The 24,014-nt window shown below is 39.5% G+C and overlaps 1 protein-coding gene and 1 non-coding gene across 4 annotated transcripts in view; one reads left to right on the top strand and one right to left on the bottom strand.

The window, feature by feature from the left end:
• myo3a (myosin IIIA) overlaps window positions 1-24,014 on the bottom strand; it is a 76,628-nt gene that overhangs the window by 33,295 nt on the left and 19,319 nt on the right. For 2 of the 3 annotated variants that reach the window (XM_088321908.1, XM_088321910.1), the window contains exons 6-18: window positions 23,101-23,205; window positions 21,045-21,144; window positions 16,523-16,599; window positions 10,842-10,987; window positions 6,933-6,998; window positions 6,703-6,858; window positions 5,405-5,446; window positions 4,832-4,922; window positions 4,297-4,413; window positions 3,451-3,555; window positions 3,299-3,382; window positions 3,020-3,222; window positions 2,313-2,411 (exon numbers count right to left, since the gene is read on the bottom strand). In XM_088321908.1, coding sequence (XP_088178034.1) covers window positions 2,313-2,411; window positions 3,020-3,222; window positions 3,299-3,382; window positions 3,451-3,555; window positions 4,297-4,413; window positions 4,832-4,922; window positions 5,405-5,446; window positions 6,703-6,858; window positions 6,933-6,998; window positions 10,842-10,987; window positions 16,523-16,599; window positions 21,045-21,144; window positions 23,101-23,205 — 1,391 coding nt within the window. The remainder of the gene's footprint in view (window positions 1-2,312; window positions 2,412-3,019; window positions 3,223-3,298; window positions 3,383-3,450; window positions 3,556-4,296; window positions 4,414-4,831; window positions 4,923-5,404; window positions 5,447-6,702; window positions 6,859-6,932; window positions 6,999-10,841; window positions 10,988-16,522; window positions 16,600-21,044; window positions 21,145-23,100; window positions 23,206-24,014) is intronic. The other variant, XM_088321909.1, reaches the window with a different exon arrangement.
• On the top strand, window positions 92-289 carry LOC148348084 (U2 spliceosomal RNA). Its single transcript, XR_015847788.1, has one exon. It is a non-coding gene; the product is annotated as a U2 spliceosomal RNA (small nuclear RNA).

Raw genomic sequence — 24,014 nt, 5'->3', positions numbered from 1 at the left:
CATGGATCACCGTCAGCGTAGTTTCTCTTCATTTCGAATAAATCTTTCGGTGCATTATCAACGGTCGTAGCAAGGCTTTGATGCTAGGTCCTTAGCTTGGCCTTTTGGCCAGCGGTGGATTTGAAACTGCGTCAACTGTGGTTGATGCTAGGTCCTTAGCTATCAAACAAAACCAGGTGCTTAGCTTGGCCTTTTGATTTTTGCATTCCGGAGATGGAATTAGAGCTTGCGCTGTCCACTCCACGCATCGGCCCGGAATTGCAGTACCTCCGGGAACGGTGCATTCGCAATGATCGCAACAAGGCTTTAGGGCTAGGACCTTAGCCTAGCCTTTTGGCTGAGAGTAAGTGTCCCGGCTCCTAGGCTTTGTAGCGTATAATGAACCGACTGATAACGGATAATGGATAATGAATAACGAAGATAGAACAATAACCCTTAAAAACCCCAAAACCCCTTTTGGCCGGGAGTAAGAGTCCCGGCTCCTAAGCTTTGTAACGTGTTATGAACTGATTTATAATGGATAATTTGCAAAATGGATAAAACAATTACCCTCAATAAACACCTCCCCGTCAGCGTAGTGATCTCGTCTTAACCCAAATTTATTTCTTGACATTTCTTTTCAAAATATTAAAATAAATATGATGCCATAGCTTGAAGTCTTGATATTCACGGGACTGTGTTTAAAGCGTTTATGAATTCTACAGCCCGAGAAATACATCCCTGCCGAGATTTGCATTTCCTCGCTTCTCCAACCATTTTTACCTCGTTTTATCTAACTTATAGGGAATGTAATGGCGAACATATAACCAAATCCACTTCGTCTTGCATTCGTTGGGAATGTAATACAACATAATCCATTCCGACTTTAAATTTGTTGTGAACGTAATCAACCGGTAAATCCTTCCCCCCTCGCGTGAACGCGCATTCTGCTGCGCTTTCATCAGAAGCGATCGTATTCTATATTAAACGCTTATTAAAACAATAAAGCGAGCTAATTATAATAATCGGGAGATCCTAGTCTATATAACGCGTTTATTTAAACAATAAAGTGCGATCGTATTCTACAAAATGCGTTTGTTAACGCGGATAAAAAGGTTAAAAGCGATCGCAGCAGAATGCGCGTTCACGCGAGGGTGTGGGGGGGTGGGTGTGTGGCGTAGGAGTCGGATTTGGGCACAACACCGGCTCGGGAGCTTTTATACCCGTGGTCCACACGAGAAAATGACGCAGAAATGACGCGATGAGGAAGCGGAACAGTCGCCGGCGTCTTTTTTCCGGCCTTACCACAGACGAACGGCGGGTTGTCAAATTTTGCGCATTTTCCATCCCGGGCAACCACGGGCAAAAAAAAACGCAAAATTTTAGCCGTGATTCAGCCGCAAATGTCTGTGTGACCGGCCCCTTAGTGAAAAAAAAAATCACTAGAGAAGCAAACTGGAAAAAGGTGGAAGATGACAAGCACTAGAAGCCTAATTTACTAGAATCAACAAACATCACATAATCGGCTCAGCTGTGGAAAAACGAAGCAAGCTCTATTTAGCTAACAATTGTGGCTAGCTGCAAGCCATAGCCTGCAGCTAAGTGACTTACATAGCTGGCTAAAGAAGGAAACTGTAGAATTAAAATTTAAGATGTCTCTCGGGACAACATTCTCTTACACGGCCAGCTTGGAAGGTGAGTGACGGTGAAGGACAAAGCAGGGGCAGCTAACCATAACAATAGTGGCTAGCGGTGAGCCATTGTCTGCAGCCAGGTGGCTAAAATGAGTGTCTAGAGAAGAGAACAGTGGTGAAAAAAGTGGAAGATTCCAAAATCACAGGACTCAGCGACATTCAGCTCTGGAAGACGAGTGACACTGAAGGTCAAAGCAGGAAAAGCAAAAAATAAAAAAAGGAGCTAGTGGTGAGACAAAGCCTGCAGCCAAGTGGCTAGAATGGGAAACTTTGGGAAAAAGTGGAAGATTAGAAAATAATGCGACTTGGTGACCATCCCGTGCAGAGCTCATCTTTGTGCAATAAGTGCCTGTTAGGTGCTCAAAACACCATCAGGACAACTTAACTTTGGTAAATTGTCATTCAGGCTGCTGTAGTCATAAAATAGCCGCCAAATATGTCAGCTTTGTCAAGTTGTGTTGTATAATAACACAATTCTACACATAAATCATGCTCATGAGACAGTATTTGTGTTTTTTTCTGATCTTTTGAATTAATAATGTTCTATTGAAATGAAAAAGTATCTTTACTCTGCTAAGGGTCGCTACATTATACACAATGGTGGTTTAATAATACAAAACATGTTTATATTTGAGTTACTTTGGTGTTTTGCTGTCAGACAGCTTGTAGTGGGCCAGCTTTTTGCGGTCGGCCAGGCCAGCGTAGATGTAGTAAAAGATGTGGAAGTTCTTCTCTCCCCTGTGAAAAAGACAAAATACAAATACGAAGGTAAAATCAACCCAGTCAATTCAAAATAAATTTTTGTATTCTACAAAATAAATACTGTATTTTCTTGACTATAACACAATTGGCTAGAAATGTAAACGTGCAACTTATAATCCGGCGCGCCTTATATGTAGACAAATGTGTTATCATATTTGTGGTATTATTGATCAGTCGATAATTCGTCATTGCCAGATATCACACTATTTTTAGTCATGGTACTATAAGTAAGAGTAGAGCGAAGGGTGTTCTCCTTTTTCTTAGCTCAAATTAAGCAGTGTAAGTGAGAAGCGTTTTCAATACGTGCAGCCATACATTTATTTATCTTCTTCTTTATCTTTTAGGATGACCGATTTACTTCCGACAATGCTTTTTATCTGGATTTGATTCCCGTTGCATTCAATGTTATGCAATTGTGATCAGTGATATAGTCAGACTGATCGATCAATGCAGGTATACAGATTTTTTTGTAATTTATTTTCTGGTGCAACCCTAGCCCTTACAGTATTTTTATTTTTTGCGCCTTAAAGTTCGATTCGCCTCTATATGAAATAATTCCTGGTAAATGAAAAAGAAAAGTTTACACAGCTTGATGGATGACCCTGGATTTCTCCAGCAGGTATTCAGATATCTTGGCACCGACCACTGTTCCTCTGGCACTGAACTTCATCTCCAAATACTTCCCGAAACGGCTGGAATTGTCGTTGATGGCTGTACAGGCATTCCCGAAGGCCTCTACCAGGCTGTTGACCAGTAAAATCTTCTCCTGGAGGGACTGGTTGTTTGCCTAAAGGAGAACAGGGGGAGAAAAACAAAATATACTGTAATTTTCAATCAGGTAGTTGACATCTCTTGGTCTTCACCTTTCCTAAAATGGTAAGCTGCTGCACCAGCAGGTGAGCGCTTTCTGTTTTCCCGGCGCCGCTCTCGCCGCTGATGACGATGCACTGGGGGGATGTGAGCGTCAGTTTGAATTTGGAGGAAAAAATAAATGAAAATAATAATCCAAAACCACCTGGTCGGAGTTGTACGACGTCATGGACTGGTAGGCGATGTCGGCCACAGCAAAGATGTGCGGGGGGTTGGCCGAGCGCTTTGCACCCACATACATTTTACTGTACTGTCGAGAGTTAGAAGCACAAGTGTGTTGTGTCTGCTTTTATTTTTGTTAACAATGATACAGTCTCTGTGAACTTATCTCCAGAAAGTAGAGCTTGACTTTATCAATGGATTAATACGGAGATGTTAAACTCAGTTTGAGTTTCGGGCCAGATCAGTGAAAGAAATTCAACTTAAAACTTTTAGTTTACTGTTGTTTTTCAGTATAATGCCATAATTAAGCCCTAGTTTTGTAGCCTACCCTATACATTATAATCATGGATGACAAGGGATCTTTTCTTAACACAATATATTTATTTACAAACAATGGAGAAGATTTTCCTGTTTGGCATTGAATGTGTTAACTGGTTTATTTTAACAGTTAAGTGAATGCAGTTTTATACCTGAACCAACTCACCCTGCTTTACAGACTCAAGTAGGAGCAATGAAAAATATAAAATGTTTGCCTTCATTGTTGTACTGATTTGAAATGAATAAAAAGATAAAAAATAAAAGAATTAGCAGTGCAATTTGGGTTTATTTCTATTTTTTGTTGCCAAATGAAACTATAATATATTTACTAATGCATAAAAGTGTAATATATATATATATATATATATATATATATATATATATATATAACAAGTAGTGCCAGCTGATTGAATATTAAAGCGCAGTGTTATGTGACAAATTTATCGTCATATTTGGTTGTTATTGTTTCGATCCTTGTGATAATCCTAAAAGTGCAGGAAGAGATTGCAACCTGAGGTGTATAAATGTGCATCTTGTGGAAGGGGTTGACAGCAATGAGGATGTCGCCCACGTAGGTGTAGATCTGATCTCTGCCATAGCGCTCTTGCAGTTGCTCGCTCACCGAATCCTTAAAAAGAACCAAAATAAAATGAAAATAATATATTGTTCTTGTTTTAACAGAATATGTGTTTGTGAACTAATTCACTGCCATCCTTGCTCTGGATCTTTAACATCTACTGTGTAACCATCCATATTAGCCTGTCTAAATTAGATGTCTATAGCCGTCCATGGCAGCCAAGTTAGAATGGATCTTTAGGGTCTATGACCGTGCATGGCAGCCTCACTAAATTGGATCTTTGACCTCTACAATAGTCCATGACAGCCTAGCTGGAATGGATCTTTGACATCTATATCCATCCATGGCAGCCTAGGTAAAAAGGATCTTTGACGTCTGTTGCTCTACATGGCGCATTGCTTGAATGGATCTTTAAGGTCTATAGCTGTCCATGGCAGCCAAATATTTTCCTTTTTTTCTTTTAATTTACCTCGTCCAGAACTTCCAAAGCGGCAAGATCGTCACCCTCTTCCCGCTCCGGCTTTACGTTGTTTCCTTTTTTGGTGTGTATGCGTTCGTGCCTTCGATAAGAAAATAAAACAAAATATACAGAATATAGTTTTCTTTGTATTCATGTATTAGATTTTTTTAATCACAGGAAAACATTGAATAAAAATATTAAAACATCAAAACATTATCAAGCTGGATACACCAGGAGGGGTTTAAAAAAGCTAAGAAATATTTTTACTTTGTTGTCTGTGAAAATCATCAGTTGCTTTGTTAAGTTTAGACGCAATACATAAAATCTAAATACATCATCCATTAAATCATTGGACAAAAAAGTGAGAACACCACTGCTTGAAATCTTGTTTGTTATTGACAACATTAGTATGAATGTTTGTTTTTTGTAATAGTTCTGTAGCATTTTCATTTTCTCAATATTTTTAGTAAACACATTCAGTGTTCACCAACTGACATCATCTGGCATCTGTAACTCGATGAAATAAATAAAAACATCGAAAAGACGCCGTCTAAAGCGTCTTTTCTAGTACATGTTTGTTACCTTTCATTACTGTCTTGGCCTCTGTCTGTTTTTCCGTGCTGGCTTTAAACGACAAAAATAGTCTGAGAAAAAAAGGTCAACAATGGAAAAGTAGCAACACGACGATGTAGGTGGATGATGTGACACATCGCAAGGTTTACTCATTTGGCAAGAATAAAAGTACTTACAATAGCTATCGGTTTTGTTACACAACTCTCCTCAAACTTATGCAAGGGTGAGTATGGTCTTAAAGTGACAGTGATTCAGTAGTAGAGGTCGTTGAGGGGTTAAAATGGAGTTGAAGCGTCCGTATTCGAAAAAAAATGCTATAGCCTGCAACCAAATGGCAAACAGGAATGCCTAGAGAACAAAACTGTGCAAAAATTCGGAAGACACTTGTAGGACGGGTTTTACCCAAGTATGGAGGAGAGTGACGAATGGAAGGAGAGTGACGACACAAGAGCAGCTAACAATAACAATAGTTGCAAACAATAACCTGCAGGCAAGTGGCTAACACGAATGGCTAGAAAAGGAAACTGAAAAAAATGGAAGATGCCAGTATGACGGGACTCAGCAACCATCACATGCTGGGCTCTGGTATGGAAGGCAGGTGTTGAAGCAGGAGCATCTATCAATAACAATAGCAACTAGGGGGAGTCATAGCCTACAGCCAAGTGGCTAGAGGAGGAAACAGTGGGAAAAAGTCGAAGGATCCTAAATGACCGTAATTGGTGACCATCAGATGCAGCCGAATGTCGAACATAAATGTCCAGAAAATGAAACTGTGGAAAAAACTAGATGATGCCAGAATGACGGTCCTCAGCAACCATTACGATTGGTTTAGGTAAGGAAGGCAAGTGATGAAGCAGCATCAGCTAACGATAACAATAGCAGCAAGCCATAACTTGGAGCCAAGTGGCTATCGCAAAGGGCTAAAAAAATGGAACTGTGGAAAAAAGTGGAAGGAGCTTAAATGATCGCAACCGTAACATGAAGGGCTCAGGTATTGAAGGCGAGTGACACTGAGGGACAAAGCAATGACTATAGCAGCAAGCCATATACGGCTAACTGAACTGGCGAACAAGTGTGGCTAGAGAAATCAACAGTGGAAAATAAAGCGGAGTAGACCTGAATGACGGGACTCGGAGACCATATCATTTTGGGCTCAGTTATGTGCGGTAAGAATCCCTTGAGTGCAAAAACCAGGACAAGCTAGCTTGGCAAAAAGGCCACTCGGGTTTCCATAGTAGTAAGATGGCCTGACTTGTTATTTAGCCAGGCCATAGCCCCGTCTAATATTTGTACTCGTAAAAACGTACCTGGTCTTCTCGACGACTCCGACCTGCTGGTTGAGATCGACGAGTTCGATGAGTTGTTTCTGCAACATTTTCTCTCTGTTGAGCGTCTGGCGGACAAAGACGTGCTGGAGGAGGTCGGCCACGTTGGGCCGAAGCTCAAAGTCCTTGATGAGGCACCTGAGCGAAGAGATCGCAGGCGTGGGTCAAACAACCCCTCCTCCCTGGCCCAAGGAGAATGTGAAGGCGCTCACTTGCTGATGAAGTCGTTGAAGTGGTCCGACCACAGTTCGGGCTGCTGGAGGGTGGGCGGGGGGTTACTGGAGAAAGAAATCCCCAATTGGGTAATTATGCAATTGCACACTCATTTGCTGTACCAAGGTATTAAAAATAGGGCCCGTGGGTTAGAAGGCTCGTCAGGTAAGGTAGTCCAATCCGGCCCAACTTCCCGCCTTGTCTCATAGGTTTATTCTGTTTAAATCTGGTTAGTGTTTCAAGTAAAAGCTAACGTTCCCACATATTCTGCAGTTTTTTTTTTTCATGTTTTTGTTCAGTAAGAGCCTGTTAGTGTTCCGACATTATGGTGTCATTGCCATGGCACTCTAGTTCATGTTCTCACAACGCGTAGGAATGTTTCTCGTGCCGTTTCTTTCATGTTTTGTTTTGTTAGAACGAGTTGGTATTCCAACATATTCTGCATCCTCTTACTTTCATGTTTTGTTCAATTAGATCTGATTTGTGTTCAACATAACCTGCGTCATCTTTTTTCACATTTCCAAATATACTGCGTTGTCTTTCTTTCACGTTTTTCAGTGAAAGTTATTAAGTACGCCTTCATTATATTTCTTGTTCTTGTAGTCATGGCACTCTCAATCTGTCCATATGTGGGAATGTTCCTGTGTCGTCTTCCTTTCATGTTTTATTCTGTTCTGTTAATACTAGGTGGTATTCCAACATAACTCCATATTGTCCTCTTTTTTGAGTTTTGTTCAGTTAGAGTTGTATTTCTAACATCTACTCAGTCATCTTACTTTATGTTTTATTCAGTTAGAACTAGTTAATATTACAACATATACTTTTTTCCTTTCATGTTTATATCAGTTAGAGCTAGTTATTGTTTTAGCATTTTATTTCATCGTCATGTCATCATAGTCTTGTTCTGTCTACGTGTAGGAATTCTTACTATGTTGTCATCCTTTTAATTTCGCTTTTGGTATTTTAACATATCTTGTGTCTTCATTTTAATGTTTTGTTCATTTAGATGTACTTTGCGTTTTAACATGATGTGGCAGGGATATGTGGTCAAATCTGAGTTAGTGTGGCTTTGATGTCTTTGAATTCTTAAGATCCTGATAAATGTTCTTGTTCTTTTTCTGTACACTACGACACCAATTCCTTTTCTGTAAATAAATAATTTTCTAAAATCCTACTTAGTGTTTGCCTTTATAGGATAGCTTCTCCGACCACCACAGCTCATAATGCAAAGGTCGACTAATTTGCAGTAATTTCCACATCCGCCGTACAAGGGCCCATCAAAATGCGGGAGCCTTTTATTTACTTTGCCGATAAATTGGCCGAACGAGCAGACGCGCCACCTCCATTTAACGCGTCCAATAGAGCCGACAGGGGCTCTTAAGAGCTCTTGTCTTATCTACCTGACAAACGCACACCAGCCGGGCAAATTAGTGCCCGTCTTGTTTTGACAGCCGCAGTTGCACGCGCTTATGTTGCTCAAAGCTAAAATAAGCGGTTAGCCTTGTAAAAGACTAGAACATTTAGCACGATTTCTAATAGAAGTACATGTGTCATGCTCATGGGCCGAGGGCCAAATGCTGAGAGAAGAATAAGAGAGAAAAAAAATTGCTGCGTGGCGTCATATGATTTGCAGTTTGTATATGTCCGCTGGATGTTGTCAAGTGCCACTCACACAGCTCCCACTGTAACAATATTTACTGACTACCATTGATCAACCAGGAAACATTGAAGAACCCCATCTCCGATGTTATTTTTATACAAAAATGGAAAAGAAAAAAAGATCACCTGGGTGTCTTTGCAAAAGTTTAAAAACGCTTTAGCTTCTTTCTGTTACAGGTATGAATTCTAAAAGCAAAGTTCCCATATGCAGATAATTCTTTTCATTCAAAGAATGAAAATCAGAAAGCCTTTTAAACCATGACATCAGTCATTTCGATTGGTGTCAAAAATACTTTACAAACTGTAGTCTGCGTGAGTTTCCCAAAGTTAAATAAACTGTAGTGGAAATGAATTAAATTGTTTGTTTTTTTCTTTTTTATCCAAAGTAGATAAACAATACAAGATATTAAATCTTAGTAATGAAAAATTACATGAAAAACCTGATTGGTCGTTTTATCTTAATCACAATTTTATTGCGAACCTCCAAAAAGACCCCCAAGCCTCCAGCTAAGGCACTTTTATGCCCTTAATTTACTACGTTACTTATGTTTTTCTACCATGTGGTCTCCAAGTTAAAATAGGTTTGAGACCCCTGACTTAAAAGTAACAAAGTGTCTTAATTGACTAGTTTTTTTTCTTTATTTATCCGGCATTTTATGGCTGGTGCCACGTATATTCCAGAGCCACATATGGCCGGAATGATACGGTAGCTCTAAAGAATGAACCCAGTGATCATTGAGTATTTTCTTCGTAAGGTTAGGAATATCAGTTGTAATATTTTATCATGAATATGATTTTGCCTTTTATAAGTTATGCTTTTTTGTTTGTTTGAAAAAAAGAATGCCTATAAAGCAAGAATGTCTCAAAGCTTGATGAGATGTAAACAGAGAGGTGAGGACACAGAGCCTGAAGGTCCGAAGCAACTGTCACAGGAATTCTGCGAAAGCTGCATGGTGGCCGCCTAATCTACAGCGTTGACCCAAAAAGCAAAATACAAAAATAAGAACATCCTACACGAAAAACTTAAAAAGAGTAATCAACACAGCTCAGAAGATCATTGGTTGCTCTCTGCCCAATCTAGAGAACATTGATGATTTGCGATACTGCAGCAAGGCTATCAACAATATAAAGGACTTTTCCCACACAGGCCACCACCTCTTTAACCTGTTGCCCTTTGGTAGACGCTTCAGGTCCGTTAAAGCAAGGACAAACAGATTCAGAGAGCTTCTTCCCTAGGGCTTTTCACCACCCTAAACGAGCATGCAAACATATAGCTTGCAACTTATTCGATCTACATCTGACTTTTTTCCAACATATTCTGCGTTATCTTATTTCATGAGGTCATTGTGGCACTCTAGCTGCACACTAGTAGACAGGAAGAGGCTACAGAGGGTGACTAATACTGCACAAAAGATCATTGGCAAACCATTGCCTTCCTTGACTGACATTTATAATCCCAAATGTCTGAACTGAGCAAAACACATCACCCACCCCAATTTCCATTTGTTCAACCTGATACCCTCTGTAGGTAATACAGATCCATTCGAACCAGAACAAATAGACTCAGAATTTCTTCCGTAAAGCTGTCATAATACCCAACTCAAATCTATACAGAACTGACATAATTTTCACTGGGTGTCATCTGCACATTTTTGTCATATCAGGTAATAACCAATAATTTTGGAAATAACCAATATTTATCATTAATCACTGCTATCTCAGTTACTGCCTACCAAATTATATTGTGTTCTGTCTTGCCTGGTTAAAATTAACATCCATTTTTTAGCATATTGGTAACTGAACTACGTTTAAATTCTATGCTACTTTTTTAATTCTATGTGTGAATGTGAACTATATGAGGCAGCCTTTAATTTAATTGACAAGGTTTAGTTGCTGCTAAATGTTACTACACAATTGTTAGTATGCGTTATTCTTTTTCATTGCACTATTATTCTAACTTAGCCCACCGTCTAAGCACTATGTTGTGTTTTTTGCTTATTGATCCTGTTGTTCATTTCTCTTTATTGTTTTCAAAGTCTTTATTACACATTTTACCATGGAGTGCCATGTCTAATCTCATTGCATACAATGTTCCCCAACATTGATATCAATTACAGTAAAGACAATTCATTTCAAATAACAATCAATTTTTGTTTATTTGTAACAATGTCTACTTCAATAGTAGTCATAAATCATACGACTAAGGCAGTTATTGGGCGCTACGAAAACGAAGCAGAGAGGTATTTTACCGGGGTATTTTAAAGAGTGCTCTCATTGGGTGGAGCTCCGAGAGGGGCGGGTCTCCGTCACCTAGCTCGATGGCTGTGATGCCGAGCGACCAGACGTCACAGCGGGCGTCATATGTGGAATCCAGTTGCTGCTCACATGCAATCACCTAAATTAAAAATAATCATTTTTAAAAGTTTTAGAGAACATTTTGTCATGTTTTATGGGTTGACCCAAGAGAGGGGAAGCAGAAACTGAGGAAGATGTGATAAAAATAATGCAATAAAGTAACAAACAAACAAAGGGTCACAGAACAAAAGGAATGTCCAAATAAAATTAAACCTGACAAAGTCAACCCAGAAAAAGAGACCAAACGGAAAAGGAAAATGCAAGGAACAAAATAACAAACAAATGGTCACATAACAACAAGTCAAGTCAAGTCATTTTTATTTGTATAGCCCTAAATCACGAAGAGTCTCAAAGGGCTTCACAGATTGTTACACTATATTACACAAACTATTTTCAACCGACAAGAGGAGTAGGTTATTCATATGCAATGGAGTAGAAGTGAGTTTTAAGTTTAGATTTAAACATTTCCACTGAGGTTGCAGATCGAATCTCAGGGGGAAGAGCATTCCACAGCACCGGTGCCCGGATGGAGAACGCTCTCGAACCAGCAGAAGACTTTTTTGCTCTCGGGATCATCAGAAGACCAGCACTCTCAGATCGTAGGCTTCGGACCGGGACATAGTGGCAGATCAGATCTGAAAGATAAGAGGGAACAAGTCCATGTATGATTTTGTACAATACTAAGAGAACTTTGAAGTCACATCTTTGGCTAACTGGGAGCCAATGCAGGTTAGCCAAAATCGGTGTTATGTGATCGTACTTTTTTGTCCTGGTTAAGAGCCTCGCTGCGGCATTTTGTACTAGCTGAAGAGACTTGATTCTGGACTTCGGGAGACCGGAGAGTAGTGCATTGCAGTAATCGAGACGGGAGGTAACAAATGCATGAATTATTGTTTCCGCATCAGACTGAGACAGTATTGAACGGATTTTAGCAATGTTGCGAAGATGGAAGGCAGTTCTAGTAATTTGCTTTACATGCATCTCAAAGGATAGATCAGGGTCAAATATGACACCTAAATTTTTAACTGAGTCACTCTGTGTGATGTGACATTTGTCAATGTTCACAGCAGTTTTTGAGAATAAGTCCCGGCATTTAGAAGGACCAATGACTAACATTTCAGTCTTTTCAGAGTTAAGACGCAAGAAATTGAGTGACATCCACTCTTTTATCTCAGTGAGACAGGCCTCCAAATTTCCACAGTTTAGTGTGGAAGATTCCTCCAACGGAAGATATAGTTGAGTGTCGTCTGCATAGCAATGGAAGCTGATATTGTACTTGCGAATAATATCACCTAATGGAAGCATGTAAATGTTGAAAAGTAGGGGGCCGAGCACTGAACCCTGCGGAACACCGCAGGTAACATTAAAGGGCTCAGATGTCGTTTCACCATATTTAACACAGTGCGTCCTATCTGAGAGGTAGGATTTGAACCACGAGAGGACAGCTCCTGAGAGACCAATCCATTTTTCCAACCGTTCTAGTAGGATATTGTGGCGCACTGTGTCAAAAGCAGCACTAAGATCCAGCAGCAGCAAAAGTGATGAAGCGCCAGAATCCATTGACATTAGGAGATCATTTGTTACCTTGATCAGAGCTGTCTCAGTAGAGTGGTTAGCCCTGAATCCTGATTGCATGGATTCAAAAAGGTTATTCTCGGATATGAAAGCATTCAGCTGCTGTGCCACTACTCTTTCGAGTACTTTAGAGAGGAAAGGTAGGTTTGACACAGGTCTGTAATTACTTAATATTTCTGGATCAAGGTTGGGTCGTTTCAGTGTGGGTTTAATAACGGCGGACTTAAAAGCTGCTGGAACTACACCTGAGGAGAGTGATGTATTTATAATATTTAGAACTGAAGGCCCAAGGACGCTAAAAAGACTTTTAATAAGTGAACCTGGGAGCGGGTCGAACTGGCAAGTTGTCGGTTTGGCCGCATTCACCACTTGTTTGAGATCATCAAGTGACAGTTCACTAAAACCGGCCATTTTCCCAGGGCAGCCACCCTGTCGTGCATCTGTAAATTTCAGTCCTTTAATACGTGTGGTACTAACAATATCTTTTGCAATTTCTTCCTGTATGCATTGAATCTTCTTAGTGAAGAAGACCATTAACTCCTGAGCAGAGTGTGTCGAACTGTCTGCGATAGGCTGTTGCCTTGTAAGCGATGCTACAGTGTCAAAAAGGGCTTTGGGGTTGTTCTTTTGAGACGCAATCACCTTCGAAAGGTAGGCCGATTTTGCAGAGGCAAGGGCCGCTTTATACTTTAACAAGCTGTCACACCAGGTTTGATGGAAAACCTCAAGCTTGGTAGCGCGCCATTTTCTCTCCCATTTCCTGCATTCTTTTTTAAGGGTTCTAGTTTCATCAGTAAACCAAGGTGTGCGTCTTTTAGGACGTGATTTTAGTTTTATGGGCGCTATTGAATCCAGCACACTAGTCAGGGTGGTATTGAACTCATTCATGAGTGAGTCAATCGAGCCATTGTATTTAGGAAAGGACGCAACTGCTCCAGGAAGGAGTTCAAAGAGCTCAGAAACTGTGCCAGTGCTTATATTGCGTCCGCTAAATCCCTCATCTTTATTAACTCTACATTTAGTTAGCACCTCAAATGTCACTAAATAATGATCAGAGATAACAGTAGTACACGGTAGCACCATAATGTTTGAGGTTAAAACTCCTCGAGTCAGAATCAAGTCTAGCGTGTTCCCATTTTTATGGGTTGGCAAGTCAACCAGTTGAGTAAAACCAAATGCATCAATTAGAGAACTAAACGCAATAGTAAGTGAACTGTGTGGGGAGTTCATATGAATGTTAAAGTCTCCCATAATTATAATTTTGTCTGCATAGGTTACTAGTTCAGACAAAAGTTCAGCAAATTCGTCTAAGAAAGTTGTGTATGGCCCAGGTGCACGATAGATAGTTATTACATCAATTGACAATTGAGGGGACCGCATCACAAGAGCCTCAAACGTTTTGTAATTATTAGAGGTACGTGTATTAAATTTGAGCGATTTTTCAGAGATTAGCGCAACACCACCACCTCTTTTCAGCGTGCGTGCTATATGACTACTCTCGTAGTCTGGGGGAGAGGCATAATTTAGCGCTAAGTGCTCATCCGGGCGTAACCACGTTTCACAAAGACCCATACAGTTAAGTTTATAATCACGAATAATGTTATCAACAAGTAAAGCTTTTGGAGCAAGCGATCTAATATTTAACAGACCAAATTTCAGTTTTGCTGAATCATTTGACTTAGCTGAACTCTTTGTAGTATTTGTCGAGATCTTCAAAAGCTCCCGGCGTTGTGGCCGTTCGTGAGCGCTGAGTTTAAAGCGTCGGTTGTCCGGCGAGGAATGAATGGTGGAATTAGTTACAACACAATGTACGAACAAAACAAAAACCTAACATGATTCAAACCAGAAACAAATACCGAAATGGAAAAGTAAGGAAGAAAGTATCAAACCAACAAGTAGGCATTAAACTACTAACAAACAGTAAACCATTGAAAAAACATGGAAGAAAGTATCAAACAAACAATTGGGCACCAAGCAACTTACAAAATGCCCAAACAAGAAACAAAAACCAAAGCTAATCCAGCAAAAACGGTGGAAATAAAAAAAGGAATTATAAAGGGTCAGGATAATTAGGGACAGGTGTGTGGTGATTGGACACACCTGTGCCCAATTCCAAACATGGTTGGCGCCCTCTGCTGGAAGGGGGCGTACCAGACCCTAACACGATTACTTTTACACCCCAAAAACATAATTTACTATTACTTTACATGGAGCAAATAACAATGACAGAAGCAGCAATAAGCCATAACCTGCAGCCAAGTGGCTAACATGAGTGACTAGAAAAGGAAACAGAGGAACAAAAGCGGAGGATAACAAGCACCAGATGCCTGTATTATGGGACTTAGCTTTACTATTTATTTACATGGAGCAGCTAACAATGACAAAAGCTGCTAGCGGCAAGCCATAGCCTGCAGCCAACTGTCTAACATGAGTGGCTAGAGAAGAGAACAGTCCTAAAAAAGTCAAAGATGACAAGCTTCATTTCAGATTGGCAGATTTTCGAAACAATTACTCTTTAAAAGACTTAAATTTACCACTGACGAACGATTTAGAAAACGAATTTGAATTTCAGAGATAAGTCTTTTTCAAACTACAGTGACGGAAAATGAGCCAGATATAATTGATGAAAAGGGTGAAAAATGTCATTATTATTATAAAACAAAAAATACCGAAAGATCACCAAAAATACTCCAATAAATGCAGATTAAAAATCACATAATAGGCAATTACGTAATTGTGAGTATTGCAAATTTAAGCTTATTTTTGTATACAACTTACCACAAAGGATTTACAGTTAATGAACAATAATCCAGAGCTTTGTCCGAGGCGACCGGTACAAATTCAAACTCAAATCTGGCGATGGCGGCGGCACGCAGTTTGTATCGAGATGTGACATTTGCACGGCATGCAAAATAGCCTCGAAGTTAATATAAACAAGACATCCCACGTGTTTGCTGTTTTCTTCAATTTTTTCATGAAAATGGTGAAAGTAAGAAAAAGGCTGTTTCAAATACAGTCCAAATGCCAACCCAAACCCAAAAAAGATGAAAAAAGGTAGAGCTTTTTCAAGTACATCTGCAGATTTCACATCTGCATGCATAACAAAACGAGCTGACATGACAGTTTCAGCTAGAAGATAGCATCAGCAAGTAAAATATTTTGAACTTACATACACCACCTTTAATCGAAAGGCATTTTTTTGTGTGTATATTTTGTGCAAAAATAATGTCTAATGACTTTCTATAGGTGCTAAAAACGAATCTGACACAATCATGTTACCATTTAGCCAACAGATTTTTATTTTCTTTAAAGTGACAGAAAGTTATAATAAAGCACAAGAAGTGGATGTATCTTAGAATGAAGCTCAAGTGTATTGCGTTAATCTCTGCCAGTGACAACAAAAGATCCGTGTAATTTTGAGAAATACCCGGAGCGGCTGAAAGGGAAAAATAGCTGAAGTTGGTCCAGCAAATGCTGGTGCACTAACGTTATCTGGTTACCTAATGTTTTATCTAACTGGAGTTACCAATTATTTGCTGATTTCTAATGCTAGCTCAGTATTTCCACTTTTTAACTAACCAGACTTACCGGCACTTAATATTTGCTGAATTCGTCAGCTAGATATTCTAGCTAAAGCTAGTTCACTAGCGGCAAGCCAAAGCCTGCAGCCAAGTGGCTCTCATGAGTGGCTGGAGAAGGGAAATTTTCTAAAAAAAAAACTCCAGATGAGGGTACTCATTGACATTAATCTGTGGAAGGAGATTGATACTAAATGATGAAGCAGGAGATGCTAAGTGGTTAACACGGTTGACAAGACAAGGAAACAGAGGGGAAAAAGTAGACAACAAGAAGCGCAAAATGCCTGAATCATGGGACTTGTCTGAGTTTGTTTGCAAGGGCATCAAACAATAACAATAGCGGCTAGCAGTGAGCCACAGCCTAAGCCAAATGGCGAACATGAATGGCTAGAGAAATAAACAGTGGAAAAAAGTGGACCCACCTCTGGTGCCATCCAAAAGGGCGTTCCCACCGAGGTGTTCCTCCTCAGGCGAGTGTTGGTCAGCTGCGCCGAGACACCTGTAAAAAAAGAAAAAAATCATCTTATGCAACAAAGACAAATCAGTTGCTATGGCAACCAAAGGAGGAAAACAACAAAATATTTGACATGCAAATGGTGGCCTTGCATTAAAATGCAAAATGGGCGATAATTTGCAAAAGCAACCAAAACCATGAAGGTTGATTTTTTTAAACACATTCAGCGCCAGTGGCGGCTACCGGCGTGGACATTTTACAAAAGTTAACATGTTTACAGTAAATATTTTCAACAATTCTTTGTTAAAAAGACCGTGTGTACTGTTTAGTGCCTCCTGGCGGTAAAAACGTTTTCATGAAAGAAAACCCCAATATTGATTTAGATACTAAGCAAAAATACACAAACTATCATATACAGTATACAGTCATTTTTTATACAAACTCGTAGGTAGAGATATTATTATTAATTTTACATAACATAACCCTCACCTAAAGGGCGTGGACAGACCTGTCCGCCATATTGCTTCTATGGGTACACAAAAACCTCAAAAAGTTGGCCAAAAAACTGTGCGGTTTAATCCCTTTAAGTCTCCCTAGTTTGTATTCACCCTTGTGCTTTTTAGCAAACGTTTTCAGTTGCACTACACCATAATTCAACATCAAGTGATAGAACAATACACACTGTCGCCATAATCGAAAGGATATTAGCTCAATACTGTAGTATGGAGTAAATTTGGAAAAGTTAAACTTTCTAACAAATGACTATTTGCTGTTGTATCTAATGGTAAGGACTTAATGTCATACTTTTCCCCATATTTCACCTAAAAACAAGGCTTCATTTTTCAATATACTGTACAAAAAAATTCAAAACACCGCTTTGACTACTCTACCATCAACATAAACACTAGGTAAGCATCCATCCAATATCTGCACCGCTTATCCTCAGTAGAGGCTTCAGCTTAAATGTTTGTGCGAATCGGTCCAAATCTTGTTACATGCAATGTCTTGCGATTTTGTTCAGTGATGTTTTTCAATTGATCAAACATTGCAAAAATACAGCAGTATACCATTAAACGTTGTGTAGTAACGCGCACAAATAAATACTGTCTGCATTTACAATATTATGTACTGGTATTTCGCATTATATAGAGCGCATTGGGTGATAAGGCACACTTTCAAATCTCTGGCCAGTTTGGGAATTATAGGAGCCTTTATATGTCATGAATACCGATATGCTTCACCTGTGCCCGCTCCTTTGGTGCCAACTGCCTCGGACTTTGATTGGCTCTCTGTCCCTATTGAAACCAACTCCTATCTGTCCCTTTTTGTCAGTCTATCTGCAAACCTCAGTTTACTCTAGGCAAGCCTTTTTTTTCGACCCTGACTCCAACCTGTTTTTTGCTCCTGTCTGTCCCCCGTCTTCGACCCGTTTTTGATCCTGACCATGTTTACTCTCCCGTCCCGGCTTTCGACCTTTTTTGTCCTTGACCACGTCTACTCTCCTTTCCTGGCTTACGACTCGCTTCCGACCCCGACCACGTTTTTGCCCTCCTGTACCGGCTACTGACCCGTTTTTCCGTTCCCGAAACCGCTATCGCTCGCCTAGGAAGTCCCACTTCTGCGTTCAGCGCGACCTGCTTCCCGCGCCCAGTGATCACTGCATCGTGGGTGCAACCCTTTCATTTCTTCCAATAAAACTGAGAGTAACGTAACGCAAGTGGGTCCCGTCTCCGTTCTGGTCTTGACATTATATACCCTTTCATTTGTGTGTAAACATTGTCACTTATCCGGTGGGCGGAGCTTAGCCTGGAGGCAAAAAGCTAGCGCGAGACGAAATGTCAACAAGCGTAATCGCTAAAGGTTTAGCTTTGCATCATCAAATTGGATGGCTTTGACGTTACAGTTTTATATCCTACGCAGCTCGTGACGTCTCAGTCGGAGTTAGAGGCAAAAAAATGTCAGAAGATTGAGGAAAGGAAAGCTGTAATTAATGCTTGTTGACGTCATTTTGTGTGTTTTGATGTGAGAATCGGGGAAAAAATGTTTGTGAGTGTGAATTTGAGTTTTACTGGATCCCAATGGACACTCCTTTCCAAATAATATGAAGGGAGTTGTGTTTAAATGCATTAGAATTTGCATTTACATTTAATATCTGGTGCCCATAGTTATGACTAACACACAAGTTATTAATCTATCAATCGATACTGTCAAGCTCTAGTCTCTGCATGACTACTTTGTATCGTGCAGTCCTTAAATATCCACATTCACTATGCAAATTTGCTCATTTTAATATTCATAAAGCGCTCCCCTCCTCTGATTTCTATTTGGAGCTGATGAGTCACAACAGGAGCTTTATCTGCTTGGTGTGGCACGAGCCACTCGACTGCATCGGGCGGGGGCAGTAAAATAAATCCTCGGTGACGCAGTTCGCCACTCCAACACGTTTTTTTTCCCCATTTGATTTCTCCTGCTGACTCGGCTGCGATTGGACGCATCTTGGAGCTGATAAGCGCCGCCGCTGTCAGCTTCTGCAGCAACATCAGCTTCCGTCATGTGCCCGACGACCTTGACCAAGTATGACGCATTGTAGGCGTGGCCGATGTCACGTTTTTATCAGAAGTAAACCGTTTGGTGGTAAGAAAGGTTGGGTAGGGTTATGCAGGTAATAAAATTATGACCCACAACACGTTTTAAGCTTTCTCTCCTGGCTTTGATCTCTTTGATCTCCGGCAAAACTAACATAAAATGCGACAGAAACAAAATGAAAATAAATCCAAACAGCTTGCCAACATCATTTTTGCCGTTCTCTGTATTCCGTTACTCCCTAGCCTGCACAAAATTTAGTAATTTTATTCATATTTAGTTTCTTTTGTCTTTTATTAGAGTATTTGGTATTGGAGTAATCCAAAAGTAATTGAAAGTAATCAAGTTAAAGTAACCCTACCCAACCCTGGTGGTAAGCTAACACGTGGCAAAGATTTTGCCAAAAATGGACGGTGCTGCCAGCTGAAATGAAGGACTGTATTTTATAGAATATAAAGCGCACCTAAAAGCCTCAAATTGGCCAGAAATTTGAAGGTGCGCCTTATAATCTGGTGCGCCTTATAGTTGAAAATACTGTATATTATAAAAGGTTCCTACAACTTTTTCATCGCCAAAATTCAAGCACTTTTTAAGGACTTTCAAAGCCAATTTTTATATTTATCCAGTGCCATTAAAAGAAAAAAATCAGGTGTAAATCATATATTTTGCAGAGCCGCAAATATATCTGTGATTTACAAATGCAAATTTTTGTCTTGCCTGTGTATAGACAAGACATATGATTTGATAGATCTTGAGTAAATTGCAAATATATTTGTGGATCTGAACACTTCGTGTATAAATATTTTTAGACAAGTCTCTCTGCATATAGGTTTTGAGTGAAATGAAAGTAATATGTAGCTTACATTTTCAGTTCAGGAAGTTCTTCCCATTACCACTTGGGAAACACTGCCTTCATTTTTTGCATGGCCCATAATAAATGTCCATAATTGATATGTAATCCTTGCAATAATACACATCTCGTAGTACCCTACCATGCACCTATCCTCTTGGGTGTGAACTGTAGAGTGGGATAATGCTTCATGGGAGAATGCCATACAAATTAATGCCAGCTGCCGTTAATCACGAGGGAAGAATAAAAGCAATGGCAAAGCAAAGCCACCGGAGAGCAGTGTTGGCGTTATTTTTAAGCAGACTTGTTGAAAAACATGGAAACAATTTCAATCATGTCAGGTTAATTGGCTGGTCCAAATTTGTCCTAAGGTGTGAATGAGCGAGGGAGTTTTCTGTCTCTGTGTGCCCTGCGACTGGCTGACAACTAGTTCAGGGTGTCCCCTGCCCACTGCCAGAAGATGACTGGGATGGGCTACAGCGTTGGCGCGTGTGCGGCACAGTTCTGAGGTTATGAGATCGAACTTTCCTGTGTGAAGTTTGCATGTTCTTCCCGTGCTTGCGTGGGTTTCCCCGGGGCACTCTGATTTTCTCCCACATTCCTAAGACATGCATGTCAGGTTAATTGGCTGGTCTGAATTGTCTCTAGGTGTGAATGAGCGAGCGAGTTGTCTGTCTCTGTGTGTCCTGCGACTGGCTGGCAACCAGTTCAGTGTGTCCCCTGCCCACTGCCCGACGATAGCTGGAATGGGCTCCAGCACCCCCGCGACCCTACTGAAGAGAGGCGGTGCAGATAATGGATGGATAAATATTCCATTATCCACCCGCAACCCCGACCCCCTCGCCAAACACGCATCTTCATAAAATTGACGTGCATGTCACTGTTAAGGGCTTATTAAAAGCTTTTAAGAGAAGAGCTTTTCCTTGTAATGAAAAAAGCCAGCTCTTATCATGCTTTATGGGAAGTGTTTCTGTTTAAATGGCAAATTATAGGTGGGACACTTTCGTCAGACTGGCAAAGGCAAACTATTAAAATAAAAAATCTTTAGTCTATGTACCAAAATCAACTAGCTTGATGCCTCCGTGCGTGGTCAGCAGGATGTTGTTTCCTTTGACGTCCCTGTGGATGGTGTGATTGACGTGCAGGTGCTGCAGACCCTGCGCAAATGAAAATAATAATTATTGGAATCGTTATTTGTTCTCATATGGAAATCGTTCTAACATTTAGAGCAGGGGTGTCAACGTCAAATTTGTCTAGAAGCCAAGGGCCGGACTCATTGATTGTTGAATATGTGAGAATTGAACTGAATTTTCTTCATCACAATGATATCCATGTAGTGAAACATTGTGACAAGATTAGACATGGCCCTCTAAAGTGAACACGTAATAGAGACTTAAAAGCAGGGGTGGACAAAACTACGGCCCATGGTGCACATGCAGCCTGCCAGGCTTTTTCATCTGGCCTGCCAAACAAAAAGGATCAAAATATAATGACAACACATATAAATTTGAAAATAAAGTATTACAAATTTTTAAAAAATCTGCGTTGCCAACTTTGTCCCTATTGTACCTTTGTGTGTCTACAATAAAAGTACTTTTACAGAAATACTACAAAAATACAACAAATTTACAACAAAACTACATTTCTTTTTTTTTGCATAAAAGAGGGCCCTACTATATTAATTTGCTTTTATTCTGAAAAGGAAAAAAGTACTATATGAATACTACAAAAATACTACTACTGTAATACTATCATACAAAAATACAACTACATAAATATTACAAAAATACGAAAGAAATAGTGCAAAAATACTACTATGGAATATTTCAAAACTTCTACGGAAATACTACAAAAATACTAGTAGAGTAATATTATCCATCCATTTTCTGCACCGAAATACTACTACAGAAATATTACAACAAAAATACTAAAAAATACTACTAAATAAATATTAGGACAGAAATACTACAAAAATACAACTACATTAATACTACAAATAACAACATAATTGTACTATGGAAATAGAACCAAAATACAACAGAAGTACTCCAGTAATATTACAAAATTACGACAAAAAAATCCGACTGAAAAAATCCTACAAAAACACTTTTATACTACAAAACTAAATATCAAATCAAGTGCTAGTATATCATTTTGCTTTATTTGTGACCCTTTCAAAACCAATATGACGAGAACATTTTATAAAAACAAATATGAAAGAATATAACATGTAGATGTCTGCAGGTATTACTATTTATAAAAAAGAAAAATTCCCGGATCGGCCCCTTGGCCAATTTTTTTAACCCAATGGGGCACTCTACTCCACATAGTTTCCCAACCCTGCTTTAAAGAGACAAATTAAGTTCTAATAGTAGTGTACCAAAAAAATTACATTATTACAATAGCGCAATGAAAAAAATTGTGTGATAATGTTCAGTAGTAACAAAAAATGTTATTGTTATTAACATTAAAATGCCAATGATATTTTTTGGGGCAAACCAGTGTACATGGTTGATAAACTTTAAACAGAAGATACAGTAAAATAAAAATCAAATCAATTATGTACATACAAAAAGGAAAAGACTGTGTACATATACAGTATTCTGTGTTGTTGTATATGTACATCAAGGTGTGTAAACAAAGTGCGTTGTGCTGTGGCTCACAGTCTATACGTCTTCCTCGTGTTTTATACATTTTTGGATTATGTTAAATGAGGTACACTGCATAAGATTTTGTGCAAAAACCTTTTTCAAAAATATTGTTTTGTTTTTTTGTTAGACCGATCACGTCTATCCCATTTTGCCTTTAAACTGGATCGTCTTGCTCACTGGTAGCAGACAACATGAGATCGTGGACTGTTAGTATAGCCATGGTATTCTACATAGTCTGTCTTGCTGTGAGGTAATAGGTGCCGAGTTGTGTTTGTTAGGTTTATTATGGCTTGATAAACTGAATTGCAATAATTAAAAAGGGTATGTTATTGTCCTGCAGTTGTCTCACAAAGGAATATTGACGAGCTACCTTCTAATTTGGACTGAATAAGTGGTTAAAATGTCCTTGATATTAAAAAAAAGATACAATTGAAATGACTTTGTGATAATGGGGACGCTCACCATGAGGGCCTGATGCAGAATGAAGGCAATAATAGCTTCGTCCATGCGCTCTCCCCTCTTCAACATGCCTTTGGCCAAATCTGTAACCGAGCCACCGTTGCAAAGCTACAAAATAGGACACAGAGAGTATTTCAAAATATATACATAAATAAATGGTTTATCCAGGATGCACCATTGGAGCATCATCCCCATAACAGCACAAAACCACTTTTTGGGTGGCATTTCCCTTTTTGGCAGGATCATTCACCTTTCGAGAGCAAGGGTCAGGAACCTTTTTGACTCAAAGAGCCATAAAAGCGAAATATTTTGAATTTATTTTGAGAAAGAGTTACACCGTATATTTTGAGACAAAATTCATCAAAACTACTAAAAACGCTCTAGAAAATAAAGCTTATTCTTCAGATCATTTGATTTAACTGTGTGATCATTTGTTCAAATTTATGAAATAAGAATAATGCCACAGCCCGTGTCCCAAATATCAACAAATGTACCACTTTAAACTTGTCTCCCTCTCGAAATTACATCACCTTCATGTTTTCATAAATAATGGTTTCAAATCAAGTAGTTATTTTGTAAAAATGTCACAAAACTCTGCAGATGAGGATCCCAGGCGTGTTTACTTTCGGCACAGGTGGCGTAGGGCGAGAGACAGGAGGGAGAGCTTCCGCTCTTTGAAAAGGTCCACCCATCCCTACCACTCACCCAATCAAATTGTCCTGGGTGCTCTTCTGGTGTTCAGTTTGCTATATGGATTTTTATCATAACGTGTCTCAACAGTAGACGCAAATTATTTAATGAGCTTCCATATAAAGGCTCCCAGACAAAATGAGTTTTTTGGGTGAGACACCAGCTTTTTTGGCATTTTTCACATTTAGTCAAGTCAAGTCAAGTCATTTTTATTTGTATAGCCCTAA

Source organism: Urocampus carinirostris, chromosome 18 (genome assembly GCF_059441175.1).
Source record: "Urocampus carinirostris isolate Australia breed hairy pipefish chromosome 18, RoL_Ucar_1.0, whole genome shotgun sequence".
Taxonomy (NCBI): Eukaryota; Metazoa; Chordata; class Actinopteri; order Syngnathiformes; family Syngnathidae; genus Urocampus; species Urocampus carinirostris.
Note: the sequence above shows the minus strand (reverse complement) of the source record. Positions and strands in the feature narration are given on the sequence as shown.